We start from the raw sequence: 16,808 nt of genomic DNA on the forward strand, positions 1-16,808 counted from the left end.
AGAAAATAAAAGCAAAAATTAAAATCTTCCCCATTCCTTTGATGCAATGGGGTGTGACTGAAAAATGCATGATGTGTTTTTTTGGCGTTTCTGATTACTTCCTCCCACCTCCTTCCTAATCAGCCCGGGACCATCATTGGCTTACCTTCTAATTCCCACCTTTGCAGGTGAGAAGCAAAGATTTGGCTATGACCGGTCAGGATATGATGTGGAGGAGTCTGACGGTGCGGAGGAAGATGAAAATGACAATGAAGATGATGATGAAGACAGCCAGGCTGAGTCAGTCCTATCCACAACCCCCTCAGTGACAGCCAGCCCACAGCATCACCCCTCTCGACACGGCCTGCAGGACTCTGCCAGCACAGATGAAGACATCAGACTTCCAGACTGTTTTGCTGGGGTTCACACGGACTCTATGGATGGTCTGCCAAAAGCACTGCTGACAAAGATGACCGTCCTTAGTGCAGTGCAGTCGGTTAGTAGGACCTCCAGGTCACCAGCAGAATTCACGCATCAGGAAGCACATGAGGATAAAGCCCAGGAGAGAGTAGTGGGTCCCCACAATGCTAGTGTAGCGCTGGCAGAGGTCACTCCTACATCTCCAGGTCGACAGATGTCTGTGGATTACCCCGATGCAGAAGCAGCCTTGGGCCACTCCTTGATATCAACTGCAGCTCTTATAAAGGTAGGAGTGTCTGATGGTAGGGGAAAGAGACCAGGATTTAAAATCCTCCTTCTAAAGATCTTTTTGGAGATATTTCAAAGATCAAAGTGTTTGCCCTTCCCTTTATTCTTCAAGTTGCTGGCTGATGAGTCTTTAAGAAAGCTGTATTCGAACCACAGATGTGTAGGGCTCCAGAAACAACAATGTTGTAGGAGCACTGCTTTTCAAATTCTTAGTTTTGATTGTATTCTTCCGAAAGGATTAGTTGTAATGTGGCTGTTTCAGCTGGTAGATTGTATTTCAGATAAGAAGGGATATAACAGATATGTAGAATGAACATATGGTGATGTTTATGAAAGTTTTCAGAGGAAGATGATAGAATTTAAAAGTCATTTCACTCTGAAATATGACAGAATTCATTGGTAATTCCCAACGTAAATTAATCTAGTCCCAAAGCTTTTTGTCTTATCACTATTAAAAAAATTATGCAATTTCTTATCTCTTCTCCAAATATGCTTAGTAGTAGAATTAGAAAGAACACCAGATGTTCAAGACAACTAAGAGATTGCCCTTGGACAATAACAAAAGGAGAGACGAGTGCGGAACTGAGACCTGAGTTCTCAGTGCTCTCAGTTTTTCTCCAAGCTGAAAGAATGTTTTAATTGGAAAAGGATCAATTTTACCCACACCTTTTCTAGACACAGGGCTCTTCAGAGGATGTAGAAGGATGAAGTCAGTCTGTGTGCAAGGCGGCAGAGGCATTCAGTAATTTTGGTGACTATTGTCTTTAGTATTCTGCTGAGGAAATCACAGAGGGGAACTGGCAGGTGTTAAAGCCTTTTACAATTCAGCAGTATTTTAATGTACTGTAAAGGGGACGGTACAAGTCACATACATGATTGACCCTAAGGATATCTCTTCAAAGTCTGGAATTCTTACTGCAGAAATAATTACTGCCTCTCTTTGATGAGTGCAGTTTTTACAAAATATATGCATGCATTTTAAGAAAAATAAGCACCAGGAAATCTCCAAAAGCATAAACAGGAAGAAAAAATTACATTATAGTTTAAGTACATATTGGCTTTTTTTTCTTTGAAAATCTGAACTACCAGATTTATTTTATACAAAAATTTAGATAGTGAACTGTTAACAAGGAAAAACAAGTAAAAATTATTTCTACATTTTGTTGTTTGACATAGGTTCATTTCTGCATGTAAGAACTGTGAGTTCATGTGGCAGATGTAAGTTGGAGTGATTTTGTAGTGTTACAGAGAATGAAATGTACTTCTCTCTCATCACTGTATATACCTGCCTCAAAATGGGCAGGATCTTAATATTTGGATTTGGGGTTTCAGTTGTTGCCAATAGATACCAGGAAGGCATTTGATTGAGTTTTCTCCCTCATCAAACAGAACCACCAAAGCCTCAAGAAAATATTCACACAATTAAAAATGTTAGAAGTTCTTCATTAATATAGCTCTAATAATTGTCTGTATTAATACTTTGTCTTAAAAAGGCATGCAAGTAATAGAAGGCAGTCATTTCTAGATTACCTCCTCCTTTCCCAGACCAAAAGAAGTGGCAACCACATGCCTGACAGTTAAATCTACAGTCTGTTTCTGTCGTGAATGGTTGTGGACCCCACTTCTTGCAGTCAAGACAAAAGGTCAAGACAGCTCAGGATGGCTTTATTTCCTTCAAAAGCATCCTTACCAGTTTATCAGGATTTCTTTTAATGTGTCAGACAAGACTTCTGAGAGAGCTGTTGGCTTCTTTCTCACACCCATTTAGACTGATAAGCACTGTATAGTCAATAAGTGATATTCTCCTTTAGCCAATACATTTCCTGTTAGCAGTTTTGAAAAGCATTTCTATTCACATTTTGGTTTTGTGCCTGCTCTAGAGATTTCTTGAGACTTTGGTTAAAGCTACAGAATTAACCATTTATGACTGTATAAGCCAAATAAGGTTGCACTACTTTTTATGTTATGCATATATGTGATACTAAAAGGTACCATAAGATTGCAATTTCAGTTTAAGACTTTGGAGATTTTAGAACAGGAGTTGCCAGTCTTGGTCAGTAACACAAGCTGTATGAGAAGAAAAGGGAGCATATAAATATGATTATTGGTCTAGGTTTAAGCACCAAACCATGTCTAGCTGAGGCAGCAGTGGATGTGGGTCTCACATTTCACTCCAGTATCTGCCCGTCACCTCCACTTCTGTGGGCGTTATAGTTATGATCTATCTCATGTCATTGCTTGTCACCCGTCTTCCATATTAGAAGTGCCTACAGACAAATGTGCCATGATGCTGCCTTTGCCTGCCAGAGGCTGTAGTGGCTCCAGAAGAACCTGGTGCATCAAAAATGCCAGTTTATGCTTGTTTAACCTTCTTGCCTGAGGTCGTTTCCACAGAAAACAGTTCTCCAAAGCCTTCTGCCTCCTTAAAAAACACATACAAAGGATATTCTGTAATGTTTTCAAGTACTAGTTCAAGAGAAATTAGACAGGGTAATTAGGAGAGGAAAATTCAATTATTGGTCGAGGAAGGAGTTGGAAAAAGAAAAGAAGGAAATTAGTTCATTGTTCAAGCTGGGCAGTATATACTCTGAACCAGTTAGCTGTTGTTTTGTCGTAAAAGGGAGCGTGGGAAGCACTCCCACCTACCTCACATTTTCATTTCACTCAAAGATAGCGATGGCTGCCACATTAACATGCCTGTGTCGTTCTCTCACAGAGCACACCGTCTGTCAGCTCTCCCTCCTCATCGGCGGACCACAGCATGCAGACGACAGCACCATCACCCTATGCGGAAATCCCAGAGGAGAAGCTTCCTGGGTGCCCACAGCCTGCCGCCGAGCTGAGGGCACCCCAGACTCATCTCTTCAGCCACCTCCCACTGCACTCCCAGCGGCAAGCCAAGGCACCCTACGGCACGGTACCAGTCGGGGGGATTCAGGTAGTCCCTGCTGGCTTGGCCACCTACTCCACCTTTGTTCCTGTCCAGGCAGGGCCAATGCAGCTCACTATCCCTGCCGTTAGTGTGATTCACAGAACTACCAGCGCCCTCGGCGAGACGGGCAGTGCAGCCACCGGCACCACTGTCAGTCCCATGGGAGTCGCTGAAGTGAACAGCGTTGTGCCGTGCATTCCCATAGGCCAGGTGAGCATGCCGGGCATCCAGGGTCTCGGCACCCCCAGCCTGCAGCCTCTTCCACCGCTGGGTGTGGAGACGGTGAACATCTTGGGCCTGGCAAACACAAACATCACCCCACAGATTCGTCCGTCAGGAATTACCCTCAACGCTGTGGGTCTTCAGGTCTTGACTGCTGGTGCAGCCCCGCAGGGCAATCCCAGCCCGCAGGCTCACATTCCCGGCTTGCAGATACTGAACATCGCCCTGCCGACCCTCATCCCCTCCATCAGCCCCATCAGTGCTGACAGGCAAGTAGCCTCTGAGTCACCCACGTCAAGCAGCAAAGCCTGCGAGGCCCTGCCAGAGCCGGCTCCTGTTGGCTTCCCTGCAACTGAGGTCAGCCAGGCTGGCAGGGCCACTTCTCCTCAGGCAGCAGCCGGCAGCCAGCAGTACAACGGGAAGAGCCATCCTGAGCCCACCCCGCTGACCGACTACGAGCAACCTAACGGTCCAGGAAAAGCAGATCCCGAAAAGACTGACCTCATGAACCCCACCAAGCCAAAGCGCGACGTCCCTTCCCTCCAGGTGAAGAGGGCTGCTCCCGCAGAGCCCTGCTCCAAGACAAATCCCGACACGTTAACCAAGTCCCCAGTCCACCGAACTGTTTCCCCAGACAGACAGGTACACAGGCCAGCAGCCGCCTTGCCTCGGCGGCAAAACATGGTGCAGTTTAGTGATGGCAGCAGTGATGATGAGGATAGACTCGTAATAGCAACCTAGTTTTTTGTTTTTCATTGTGTTTTTATTTTGGATTCTGGTTTTTTTTATAACACTTGCAGGTTTCTTTGCAAACCTTACTTTCCTTAAAGCACATTTTTCTGACATAAACCCATTACTAATCTTTGTGCAATCATGAACTCTTGACCAATAATTGTTGTTTCTTGTCAGCTCCAGCCATTTTTGTACATGTTGTATAGACAATTGTGCCTTTTTGGAGTTTTATGTTTAGAAACCTGTACAGATTGTTGAATATATATATATAAAATATATATATATAAAATATGTATATTAAAACCAGGTAGTTGCTTGTGTTTAGTAAGTAAACATCCTATGTCAGATAAATAAAGGATTAAATTATATGTTGCACTGTTAAATGTAAATTTTTATGGCTGTGGGACAAAGTTTCTGTGTACAGATCTGGTATGTAAAACTCCATATTTATTGTATCCATATTAGTCTTGGAAAAGGGTCTGTCCATCCTTCTTGTGTAAGACGGTAGCTTTACACTTAAAAAAAGAAATACAGTATCTGTGTTATGAAATACTACAGTAAAATTTTGTTTACTGACTTTACCATTGCTTATGTTGTGCCTTCTTGATGCAGCCTGGTAGCTGGAGAGCTGCCTGACCTGTTCCTCTTAGTACCTTCCAGCTGCTTTCCAGCTTGAAAGGATCTGGTGGTGGTGTGTGCCTCCATGGTTTCACCTGCCATGAAAGAAAGCGTATGCTGTTCAGGCTTACTTGGAGCAAACCCTTCCATTTCAAAAACATCCGGTTATGGCGAAATGGGGAAGGAACCCTTCAGCTTTTTGTAGAGCAAGCATCCATCCACCTTGTGTTTTCTTACCCTTCCTACCTAAAATTTGAAGAGTTCCCTAAGGAAAAATAGCAAAAGGGTCAAGATGAAATATTTTTTTATTTGTAACCTTGAACTTTAAAGCCACTTTTTATTGACATTAAAATGTTGTTAAGCAAGAAAGGAGTAATTCTTTGTGTGTTCTTCATTGCAAAATCCTTCATACAGTTGGTGAAAAGGCTGCTGCTGTAATGAGGATTTGGCATTACCGATTACCATCAGCTTATTAGGAGACTTATTTCAGGTGATCATTTACAGCTAGACAAAGCTAATTTCTTCCTAAATGTGGCTTATGTCTTCTTCCTGCAGAAAAAAAAGGGACTAGAAGTAGGTCTTAAAATATACAATTAATGTGCCCCTATATCAACAAACTTATCAGTATGTGCCTGCAAGACATGGATGGATCCCAGAATAATGAAATTTAATAAAATTCTGTTTGCACATGGTGAAAACAATTTAAAGTTACCAATACATTTTAAGGTATTTGACTACTGCAGGAGATAAGTCTCACACGGCTACACATTCCTGAAAGTTTCAGATTGGCCTGGGATTCATGCTGTAATTTTTAAATAGTCTGGTTTCTGCTGTGTCCTTGTATCCCATTCTCATAGAAGTTCATAAAACTATTTTAACAACCAAATTCCGATAGAAAACTGGAAGATGTGAATTAAAAGCATGATCACCTTTATGGAAAGAAAAAGGATGAGCACATTTAAAACAACTGGAAGAAAAGGGTGGGAAGCAAATCTTGAAAACAAAATGGGGAGTGAACCTGAAATGTGAGCTGGGCTGCATTGTTCACACATTGCCTCCTGTACCAAGCTTAAAGAAGTAATTCATAACTTTTTACTGCTCGTATTCAAGAAAAGCAATATCCTAGATCCATTTTTAACTTTACACCAGCTTTTGTGCTGTACTCAAATTGTACTCGTTACATTATTCCATTACAGTGTGTTGTGAAACTGTAGGCGATGTTGAGTGAGCATTATTAACTTTCAGACAGAGCACTTCAGAACCAGAAAATCATTTATATTACTGTGATTATCAGCCAATTGTACTAATCCAGCAATTAGAAATGCATGTACTAGGAAGTAGAAATAACTCTCAGCTCAGACATGAATGTTGGTTTAATTCCAGAGCCTCGCTGAAGGCCTGAGCACCTGAACCACAAAGCACTCTTAACTTGCATTGAACTTAATGAGTTAGGAGTACTCTGCACCCCACAGCATTAGATTTCAAATTTGTGTCTTACGTGCAACCACCATGTAAAATGTCACTGTGCGTTTGTGTGTTCTTTTTATAGAAGTGTAGTGATGTCAACATATATCATTATCATTTATACTGAATATTTAAAATCACCTGAACCAGACGAAGTTAAAAAAGAAAACATTGCTGCATTACATATGCTTTGAGAGCCTGGAACTTTTGCTAGTAAGTGAAGGTTTGTTGTTAACGAACTCAAGAAGTTTTGCATCAGTTTCAGCTTCATTAAAATGGACACTAGAACTACACTAGTTGATCTGAGCATATTTGTCTACAGCACAGCAAATAGAAAGATGACTGTATCAAATAGGCTTACAGCAAAATAAAACTGCAAGATTTTGAATGCTATGGCAAGCATTACTATTTTTCTGAATTTTATAAGGAAGCAGTGAGTAAGAAATTGCTGTTCCACGTGCCCTGAAGTACCGATTTTGCTAACAGTTTAGCAACTCCAGAGATTTACTGTATACACATCTTAAATATTTACTCAACTAGCAATTTGTGGTGTGATCATGTTCTAAGGAGTAATTCCAGGAAGACACTAATTTAACAGAAAATTCAACCTGGTGAATCAGGCAATCTACATGTGTCTCTCTTCTATTCTAGGTGAATAGAGTCTCCTAGATGAAAACATCAAGGTCAAAATATGGAAGCAGTATTTTGAAGAAGAATAAAGACAACAGATAAGTCAGTGTCACAAAGGAATGTTAAGACGTGTGTTATTTGGTAAGTTAATAGCAAGACAATAGAGGGAAGGGACCAAGAGATTGGGAATTGATTGATAGCGAGCAATCATGCTTAGCCAGGCAAAGCAGATGAGCCATATTTGAAGCAGGATCCCCACTAACAATGAAAACATTAGCGGGTAGTTGCAGATGTATCTAACCATGTTCAAGTGGAGTTGAGAGGAAGATTGGAGGAAATTACACTCTTCTAGAGAACAGATAGGTGTTTGTGGTCCTGAACGTTATACTGTTTCCCTTCTGTTCTCATGTTTCCAAACAGATATTCCTTGAGGTGCCTTTACAACTTGTGCAACAGGAGAAAAACACAAATAGGTGTGTGGCCACATCTGAGAGAAGGCTAATCTCCAAACATGTCTGTTAGTGCTTCATTTTAATCCACATATAACCAACGTGTATACTATACGTCAGCATAAATGGTTGTTCTGCATCAGCACAAACCTGTGAACACAGTTAGCAATTATGTTTTCAATCTGAATTAATTATTTTTATTTTTAATTGTGTTTTGTCTTTACTCTCTTGTCCAGAGTCATCAGTGATAGGGCAATTGCACTCCCCTTGCCACAAGGTTCCTTCTGTTCTAGTCGGTAGCGAACATCTGAGAGATTTGCCAGTGCAGGATTAGGCTGCTCTTCTCATGGTGTAAGTTATCATAGCTGAAATGGAGTAATTAGCACCAGGGCTGTTTACTCAGGGATCAATTTTTAACAACCCTGTCTGACACCCTCTGGCAAATCCAGCACAGCTGTTTAAACATTAGAAGGCCGGGGCAAGTGTGGCTCCTCAGTGCACCCAGGCACAGCCTGGCATCTTCACACAACCTCATCAAGAGGGTGTAAGCAGGTGCTAACCAAAGGCAGGGCACAAATAAAGCCACAGTAAGGACATGGCACGATCAGCTTCTGTGAGAGCCATACAGATGCTTCCTTCTTACCTGCCCAAAGCCCTCACTCGAAGAATCAAGCTGTAGCTCTTCTCTTTCAACTTGGACCTCGACTGATTTCTCACTCCAGTGAGTGGTGTTTGCTGGTGATGTGGGTAACTGATTTTGAAGGCAGCATGTTTCCCTGCTGTCCATATAAAAATACTGGGTTTGGAATGTGTACATTAATAATGTGTCTGTGCTCCTTGTTTGGGCTTTAATAAGCTATAGCATGACCTGCCTGTTACTTCTTAGGACAAGACCTAAACCAGAGGGAGCCCCTATTTCTGTAACTGGCCTCATATCTCTTAATCAGTAGCATTGCATCCTCAGACACAACTCCCGGTTTCTGGGCCATTACTGGAATAAAACAAGCTTACTAGGTCGAGGGATGCCCAGCCCTCCACTGATTACTGCTCCTGTTCACACCTTTGCTCCTTTCACTTTCCAAGTAACTTGCTGTAGCTTTCGGTTACTCTAAATTATGCTGTGAGGCTAGGGCAGCCCACAGTTTGTTCATATCAAATAGCCCTGACAGAAAGTCTGACAGCAGTGTTCTGCGTACAAGCAAATTCAAATGCACATCACACATGTTTCATCTCAGAAAACATACTTAGACTGAACACAGCCTGGCCCAATCTAAACCCAGAGATTTACCATAAAACAAATACACAGTATGCTCTACACTTAGCTAAACATTCTGTATGGGTTCCTCACAAACAGATTTGTCTCGCCTTGAGTTTACCGACATGTATGTTAGGCAGAATGTAAAATAATTTGTCACTATATAGCTTATTCCAGAAGTCCTCATTTTTTTGCAAGATAATCCTCGCTAAAGTTTTATAAACACTTTAGGATAAACCTGTAAACTGCCTTTCAAGCATGTTTAACATGGGGATGGTTTCACCAAAACAGAATAAAAAATGCTCAGTGTTAGCGTGAGCAACTTGCCAAAAGCCAAGGAAAAGAAACAATCTGCAAGTAAGAGCTGTTGCTCAAAAGGGCCATCAGCCGACTTATCTGATAGGCGACTGCTTCTGTGGCTTTTGAAAGATCTTCTGAGACCAGTTATATCTCCTAGCAGGGAGTTCTTACTTTGCTTTCATGGTTTATAATACGAGTAATAGGTGTCATCCATCTTAGGTGACTGTTGTAGTCAGTCTCTACTTATGAATGTTAAATTATTAATGTCTTTAAAAAATGTGGTTAGAATTGTCTTTTCATGTCTTAAGGACTTCTTTGTAAGGAGTCTCACCACCTACGGGTGGCCATTTTTAATGATATTTAAAATACCAGAGACTTACAACACATAGAAACCTTTTATGGCTTATATCTTTGAGGATGAGACCACTGCCTTGGGTCTAGACACTGAACTGCTAACTCAGGATAAAAACAAGCGACTCTAAAATGCTTCAAATTGGTTATTAGGTAATTTTATGTGGAATGTCTGTAGGTGGATGAGCAAACGGCAAGAAGGATATAACAGCATCTAATTAATTGATTTGGTGTTCATGTTTCATTCCAGAAATGTTCATTAAAAAAAAAAAAAAAGAAAACAAAAAAACAACACAACCCTTACGGCAAAGATGATGTTGGTGTTACGTTTGTTTCTTCACTTCTCTCTATGCTGGCCAGGCTACTCAAAATGTTAGGAGGTGGCTAGTGCTATTCAGATATTCCATATGACTTCTAAGAAAACCATGCTGGCTGGAGGATGGCAAGGCTTTACATTCCTCAGGTTCAGCCATGGAAACGAAACTTGTCCTAAGATGAGTCAATTAGCTAGGCATGCTTAGTTTTCTTTGGTAATAGCATGCTTGTTTTCCCCAATAAGGTCAAATGTTAAGGCCTGTTTGGTTTTGTGGCTGCACTTCTTAGTGTATTTGAAATCCATTACCATGTGTGAGGCATTTGTGCTGGAAACAGGTCAACTGAAAGCCATTTGTGAAGTTAAATACCCCTAGCATTTCTTCTTTTCTCATAAGTGACATAGTTGCAATGTCCCTCTTGGGCTTCAGAAGGTTTGCTGAAATCAGTTTCAGGTCCTTCACTTCTAACATGCTTTAGTGTCTGTACCTAAATGCCTTAAAGCAAGATTCCTCCTTCTGAGAAACAAAACATTATTTTACAAGGTGACCGTTGCATCTCGTAGACACGAGCTCTCTAATAAAATCATTGATTGTTAAGACTCCTTCCCCACCCTGCCAGCTCGCTGCTCCAGAAGCAGCCATGGAAATGAGTTTGCAGCCCTCTCATTTGCACATAGCTTGTCCCCGTCACAGCAGCAGTGGACTTCTTAGATGAGTGGTTTTCCCCAGAATGCCTGTGTGAGGCAGGCATGATCTTTGGACGTGCACATGCTGTCAGGGACCAGTTCGGAGGGGGCATCACCATTAACACCCACCCACGTCCCAGGAGTATTGGGGCCACAGTGGGCCACCAGGGGCTTTGCTCTGTGCTGGACCTCATGTAGATGCAGATTTTGAGAAAGTAGTCTGGCACCATCAACAGGAACTACCCAAACCTGAAGCAGCTCAGTTGCAAGCCACTAGCTTGAGACTTCCTCCCCTTCCCATTCCTTATGACCAATGCATGTCAAGTCAAAATTGAAGTAAAAATGAAGGATTAAATAACACCTTTTGAAACTTTTTTTTTTTTTGACAAATCTATTTTGAATATAAAGTAGAAATACAAAATAGACAATTTTGAACAGAAAATTCCTGGTAAGATTGAAAAACTCCCCAGCCTGAGCTGCTGCCCTTCTGGCACAAACTCTCCTCCACAAGATCTAGCAACAAAGTTCTTGCTTCTGCAAGGTTCTTCCATGCCTCAGGCAGACTGTGTGCAGAGAAATCATGTCTTTTATACAATGCAATCACAAGGGCTTCCTTAGAAATGCAAGTGTGCAGAAGATGACGATGTGCATTCCTTATGCACTCGGCCACGGATAACATCACCGGCAGCAAACTCTGCCACTCACCCAGATGGGTGACAGGAAAGCTACAGTCACGATCCTGTCTTGAGAGGCTGAAGCACATTAGTGCTGCACCAGCTCCCTCCTCAGCGGCCACGGACTACGGACTACGTAGCGGGGCACGTGATGCCCCTCTTCTCCCCCAGTAATTAAGCACCTTCGTAGAATCGTAGAATAGTTAGGGTTCAAAGGGACCTTAAAGATCATCTAGTTTCAACCCCCCTGCCATGGGCAGGGACATCCCACCTTCTTTTCCAAGATGCTGCTCCAAGCTCCCATGCCCTAGACTAAGCCTTGTTTCTGTACTTGCTGGTAGAAACAAGGCCACAATACAAGAGAGAAACCAGGCTGCAAGACAGAGCAAGCTGGAGAGAGCACCAGGCTGTAACCAGGTTGTTTGGGCACAGGAAGGCAGCATTGTGTGTTTAAGCCCTGTTACCCAGAGTTAGGTGTGTCCCTGGCTTGCAAAAACAATCTAGGAGCCAGAACAGAAGCAAATGTTGAAGCAGTGCCTCTTTGCAAAACAGAAGTTATGTTTTCATCTGGACAGTTTTGCTTCACCAGCAGATCAAGTGGGTGGTACAGAAACTATTTTTGACACTTAAGAGGTTTAAATTGTGTTTCTCTCTTTCTTTGTTTATTCCCATACCTATAATCATCAGTGACTCTTTCTTATTTACAGTGTTTCAGAGCAAGAGCTCACACATCTAATGCTGATTAATTCTGCTGGACTGGGTAACTGGCTTCCCTGTGGATATCCTATTCTCCTGTGAATCATCGTTCCTCCTTGAGACATCCTCCAACTCCGATCAAAGATCCACAATGTGTTAGATATGAAGACATCAAACAGCTCAAACAGATTACAAAAGACACACACAAAGAAATATATCCCAGCTTCTCCCTCCTGTCCTGCTGAAAATGGGCATGGTGAACCCAATCCTAAGCACTTGCTATGAAAGAAACAGTAGACAGAAAACAAAAAGAAAAAAAGAGAGACTTTGCAAATTGTTTAGTTTACCCAGTGTCTTCTACAAATTACCCTTTCAAAGGATTTGTACTTGCATAGTTCTCCCTTGCAGTTGGAAACTCTTCAGGTTATATCATCCGATGGAAGATGACATCTGTGAGCTTCAGCAAGAGTTGCACTAGCTGCATCAGCAGGGGGCTTGGTACTATGCATTTAAGTATTGAGCCTTGCCTACAAACACACAAATTAAAGGAACATGAAAATACATGGTCTGCTTTTTTCAAGTTCTGCAGTCTGTTTTGTTCTTGATGGTTATACTAATTTTTCCATTTATCTGTATGAACAACCAAAAAGATTCCATGCCAGTGAAATGCCAGAACCTAAGGTCATAAGGTCAGACTAGATTATCTTAATAGACTCTTCTCTCTCTGCAGTCTTTGAACACAGGTTTTATCTGATAAAGCAGTTAGTCTATTTCAGCACTGTTTGATCTTTAAGACTGCACAAATAATTAGTCTTTTGAGAGTTTGAAATTTTTTTAAACAGAATTTTAAACTCTCCGTTTACCGGGTATCTTTTAATCCTTATGTTTAAGAATAGGAGCTGTGTTTGATCTAAGACAATGGGCAATGTGTTTGGTTGTTGGAGAGACTATTTTTATGGGAGTTTTGGAACAATAAATTGCATTTTTGCAAGAAGCTGTTCCTCCAGTCAGTGGAAACTGCTGAATGAAGGACCATTGGGCTGTCCTTTTTCTGCCATGAAGCTCATATAAAAGGAAGATAAAATGTGCTGCTCTTACATGTTAGAGTGGACTGTATCAGGCTTTTAGCTGTAGGTTTCTAACTCTTCTATTCGCCTTCTGAGCTTTGAGGAGAAAAGAACCACTTCTAACCTTAAGTACTATGAACATTCACTTGAAGGCAATGGAGGAAAGAATACTCAGCAGGAAAACACTCTGCAAATATTCAGCAAATCATTACCTGCATATCAAAACCTGCATATTCTTAATCAATGATGGTTTTGGCAGTATTAAGGGTGGGGATTTTTTTTTAACCTAGACTACAGATTGTCCAGTTCTCTGGGTGAAGGTCAATCAGTTATATTTTCTGTGACAAAAAAATGTCAGCAAGGTCTGATGCTGAATCCTTCTCTACTTCCAAAAAGCCCTCGATGTGGAAGTATCAGCATGCTGCATGGTTGTGAGAGGCACATGAACCAAGCCCAGATTTTGCTCCTTATTGTAACTAATCCAGCTGAGGCAGCTGGCTGGGTCTCTGCAACTGTCCATGAGAGGTGGGACTGAGTTTGAAGGAATAAGAGCCAAATAACATGAATAAGATTCACCTTCTGCACAGACAGAAACCTCATTGTCTAGACTCAAGGACAAATGAACAATCTTTTAATATTTTCCCAATCCATGATATTTCTGTTGGGTTTGCAACCTACCCACTTTAATTGGACCCATACATGCAATGTAGAATCATAGAATCACAGAATAGTTTGAGTTGGAAGGGACCTTAAAGATCATCCAGCTCCACCCCCCTGCAATGGGCAGGGACACTTCACACCAGACTAGGTTGCTCAAAGCCCCGTCCAACGTGGCCTTGAACACCTCCAGGGATGGGGCAGCCACAGCTTCTCTGGGCAACCTGTGCCAGTGCCTCACCTCAACCTTATACTGAAGAAATTCCTCCTTATGTCTAGTCTAAATCTGTCCCTCTCCAGTTTATACTTATTGCCCCCAGTCCTATCACCACAAGCCTTTGTGAACGGACCCTCCCCAGCTTTCTTGTAGCCCCTTTCAGGTACTGGAAGGTTCCTATAAGGTCTCCTTGGAGCCTTCTCTTCTCCAGGCTGAATATAGATGCAATTAGCAGTGCACCAGAAACAATGACTGGTAACAGTGTTTTCCAGCATTGGAGAGGAAAAAGAAGGGGGCAGTTGTTGGTCTATCCTATCTGAAAAGTGGTCCATAAGTGCCAAATATGCATGTCCGAGCATACACTTGGAACTTTGCTGGTCATTCAGGATATCACACCTGATGCTTTGCCTCCCCAGATTCCTCTCTGTCCCTTCGTCAAGAGCAGTGGTGAGGGAGCTTCAGGACTCCTGGCTTTTTAACCAGTTACTAGCTAGTGCTTCAAGAGTTCAAACTCCTACTTCATCCTATTAGGGACCATTTATTGAACACAGTTTGTGTTTTGTGTGTGTGTGATAATGCATTTTTGTCACTCCAAAGCTAGACTACTGACCAGACAATAAACTGTCTGCATATTGACGGTACCAAACTGGTGGGGAGGAGGGGAATCAAGCTTGAGCTCGATTTGTGCTAGGTTTGTGCACATCCTTCTAGAAATTATCTTGTGAGTTTCTGGCACCAACATAAAAAAAGGAGCCATCTAGGCAGAGGTTGGACTTCAATGCTTTGAATGTGATTCTGTGAATTGTTTGGGCCAGAAAATTAAGGCAAAGCCTGGACTCAGTGTTTTCAGAAGCAGTCGCCTGCCGCCTTCAGGAGGGCTAGGATTTTATTCACAGATTTTTAAGCCTGGAGCGCACAGAATATCTGAAAACAGAGCCTGGATATTTCTGGCACAATGGGGATTGCTGTTAGTGACACCGCAAAGTGATTATCTTTTTTCTTAACCTGGCATTGCTCCTTCAAGCAAATTAATGTTTGAAACATTTGCATTTCTATGTGTCATTAACCTAGATGCCTACTACAGGGCCTAAGGCTCATGTCTGCTGGCAAGGCTAAATCCTACTAATGCGCTTTTCCTAACACACTGAGGGAATCTGGAGTCTCTCCTTTTGAAGCTGACTTGCTATTTTGACTAATTGCTTCTAGTAACAGTTAATAGCATTTTGCAAAGGCACTTCATCTGCTGACAGCAGATTGATGTAAGGAAGGGACACAGTTCACATTTCTAAAGAGAGCATCGGGAAACCCATTACCAGCTTCATTAATCTGTTAATAATAAAATTAAAGTACAAATAAAATGTGACAACTTGCTTTCTGTTGTGAAAGTCACTTTAACAGGAGGCTCTGTTTAAAGGTCAAAACAGACTCTGATTTCTGCTGTGTTTTAATAGTAGAATCAGAGGAGAGCATTGTAGAAACACCGTAACTAATCTGGCAATACTATAATTGTCCCCAAAGGATATAGGAAGTGTTTGACATGATTTTTTTCTTCTTTTCCTTGAGAGCATTTACAAAACCTGGAACATAAAGCTTTGTCACATAACATTCAAGTGCTAACCCAATTCCATAGGAAGCTTTCAGCAACGTAGGTACAGTAGTCGTAGGTTTACTTTCACTGCCTGCATACTTGGGGCTGCTAATTCAGTTGAAACTCAAGTTGATCCAGCACAGGGGCAAAAGAAAGAAGAAAAGCCTTGCAGGTGCACGTCTCCTAGCAGCAGTCACAGAAATGTGCCTGTCATTGGAAACAGGCTTTATCAGAGAGTCAAGAAACCAGGTCAGACATCCCTTTTCTGGCAAAGATGGGGTTAGCTTGCCAGGAGCCCTTGTTCAAAATGAAAACTATGTAAAATCAGCTTACTGTCCACCCCTTCTTTTACAGTTACCCCCAAGCCTGTCAGGGCCTTCTGCATCTTTAACATCAGCCTTCCTAGCCACATCCTAGGTTAGCAGGATATCGTAGTCTAACCTCAATGCTTAAATAGCGCTCCTGCTGGGATCTTCAGCTAATACTGCAGAAACAAAACTGAGACCAATTCCAGCCTCTCCAAAGCATGATGTTAATGGGTTCTGCAGAAAAATGTCCAATTTATCTAAGTTCCTGCTTATTACAGTTGAGCAATTACCCCAAAAGCAATCAGTAACAGGGCATAATTTGGGGACAGAGTTGCAATGAATGGAGGGCTTCCTGCAGCCTGGCAGAGCCGCAGTCTGCTGGGAGCACCTGAACCAAAAGCACACTTATTAAAGAATCCAGCCAGGCAAACAAATACATAAACATGCTAATGGGAAGTATTTGAAGAGAACGGCTCATTAAATCAGGCAGGATGTCTATATGGAAAACTGATAGCTCTATTTTAAAACTCAGCAGGAGTAAAGGAGAAGGCTGTCCTTTCAGCTTATGCAAGCCAAAGAAGTCTGTACAGCCTTCCTCTTCTCCAGTCATTTTAGGGATAATCTCAGATCCCAAAGAGACCCAATTTACAGTTTAAGAATTACCATGTAGAGTTATGTCAGAAAAGAAGCAAGAGGAGAGGGACGATAAAGAGGTGGGGAAGAAGGACTCACTTGGCACCTGGTCTCCGAGAGGAGTTTGCAGTTACTCGTAGGAGGTGTGAACAGTATGGTGAGGAATTGCCCCAAGTGATGGGGTGCGGATCCGGGAAAGGCAAGATGCCTGGAGCAGATGCCCATCAGTGTGAAAACACTGATAGCCTGGAAATGGGTATCAACTGAGCTTAGAGGCCAGGAACTGTGTGGGTTGTGTGAAAAGCTATTAAGCAGAGAGGCAGAGTGT

General features: G+C 42.1%; 1 protein-coding gene across 2 annotated transcripts in view; it reads left to right on the top strand.

Moving 5' to 3' along the window:
* The window catches only part of HIVEP1 (HIVEP zinc finger 1), a 118,284-nt gene extending 113,130 nt beyond the window's left edge, over nt 1-5,154 (top strand). For both annotated transcript variants that reach the window (XM_069853646.1, XM_069853647.1), the window contains 2 exons: nt 168-685; nt 3,404-5,154. In XM_069853646.1, the coding sequence (XP_069709747.1) occupies nt 168-685; nt 3,404-4,582 (1,697 nt within the window). In that variant the 3' untranslated portion in view covers nt 4,583-5,154. The remainder of the gene's footprint in view (nt 1-167; nt 686-3,403) is intronic.
* Nucleotides 5,155-16,808: the final 11,654 nt, after the last annotated feature.

The sequence above is a fragment of the Phaenicophaeus curvirostris genome, chromosome 3 (assembly GCF_032191515.1).
Source record: "Phaenicophaeus curvirostris isolate KB17595 chromosome 3, BPBGC_Pcur_1.0, whole genome shotgun sequence".
Classification (NCBI taxonomy): Eukaryota; Metazoa; Chordata; class Aves; order Cuculiformes; family Cuculidae; genus Phaenicophaeus; species Phaenicophaeus curvirostris.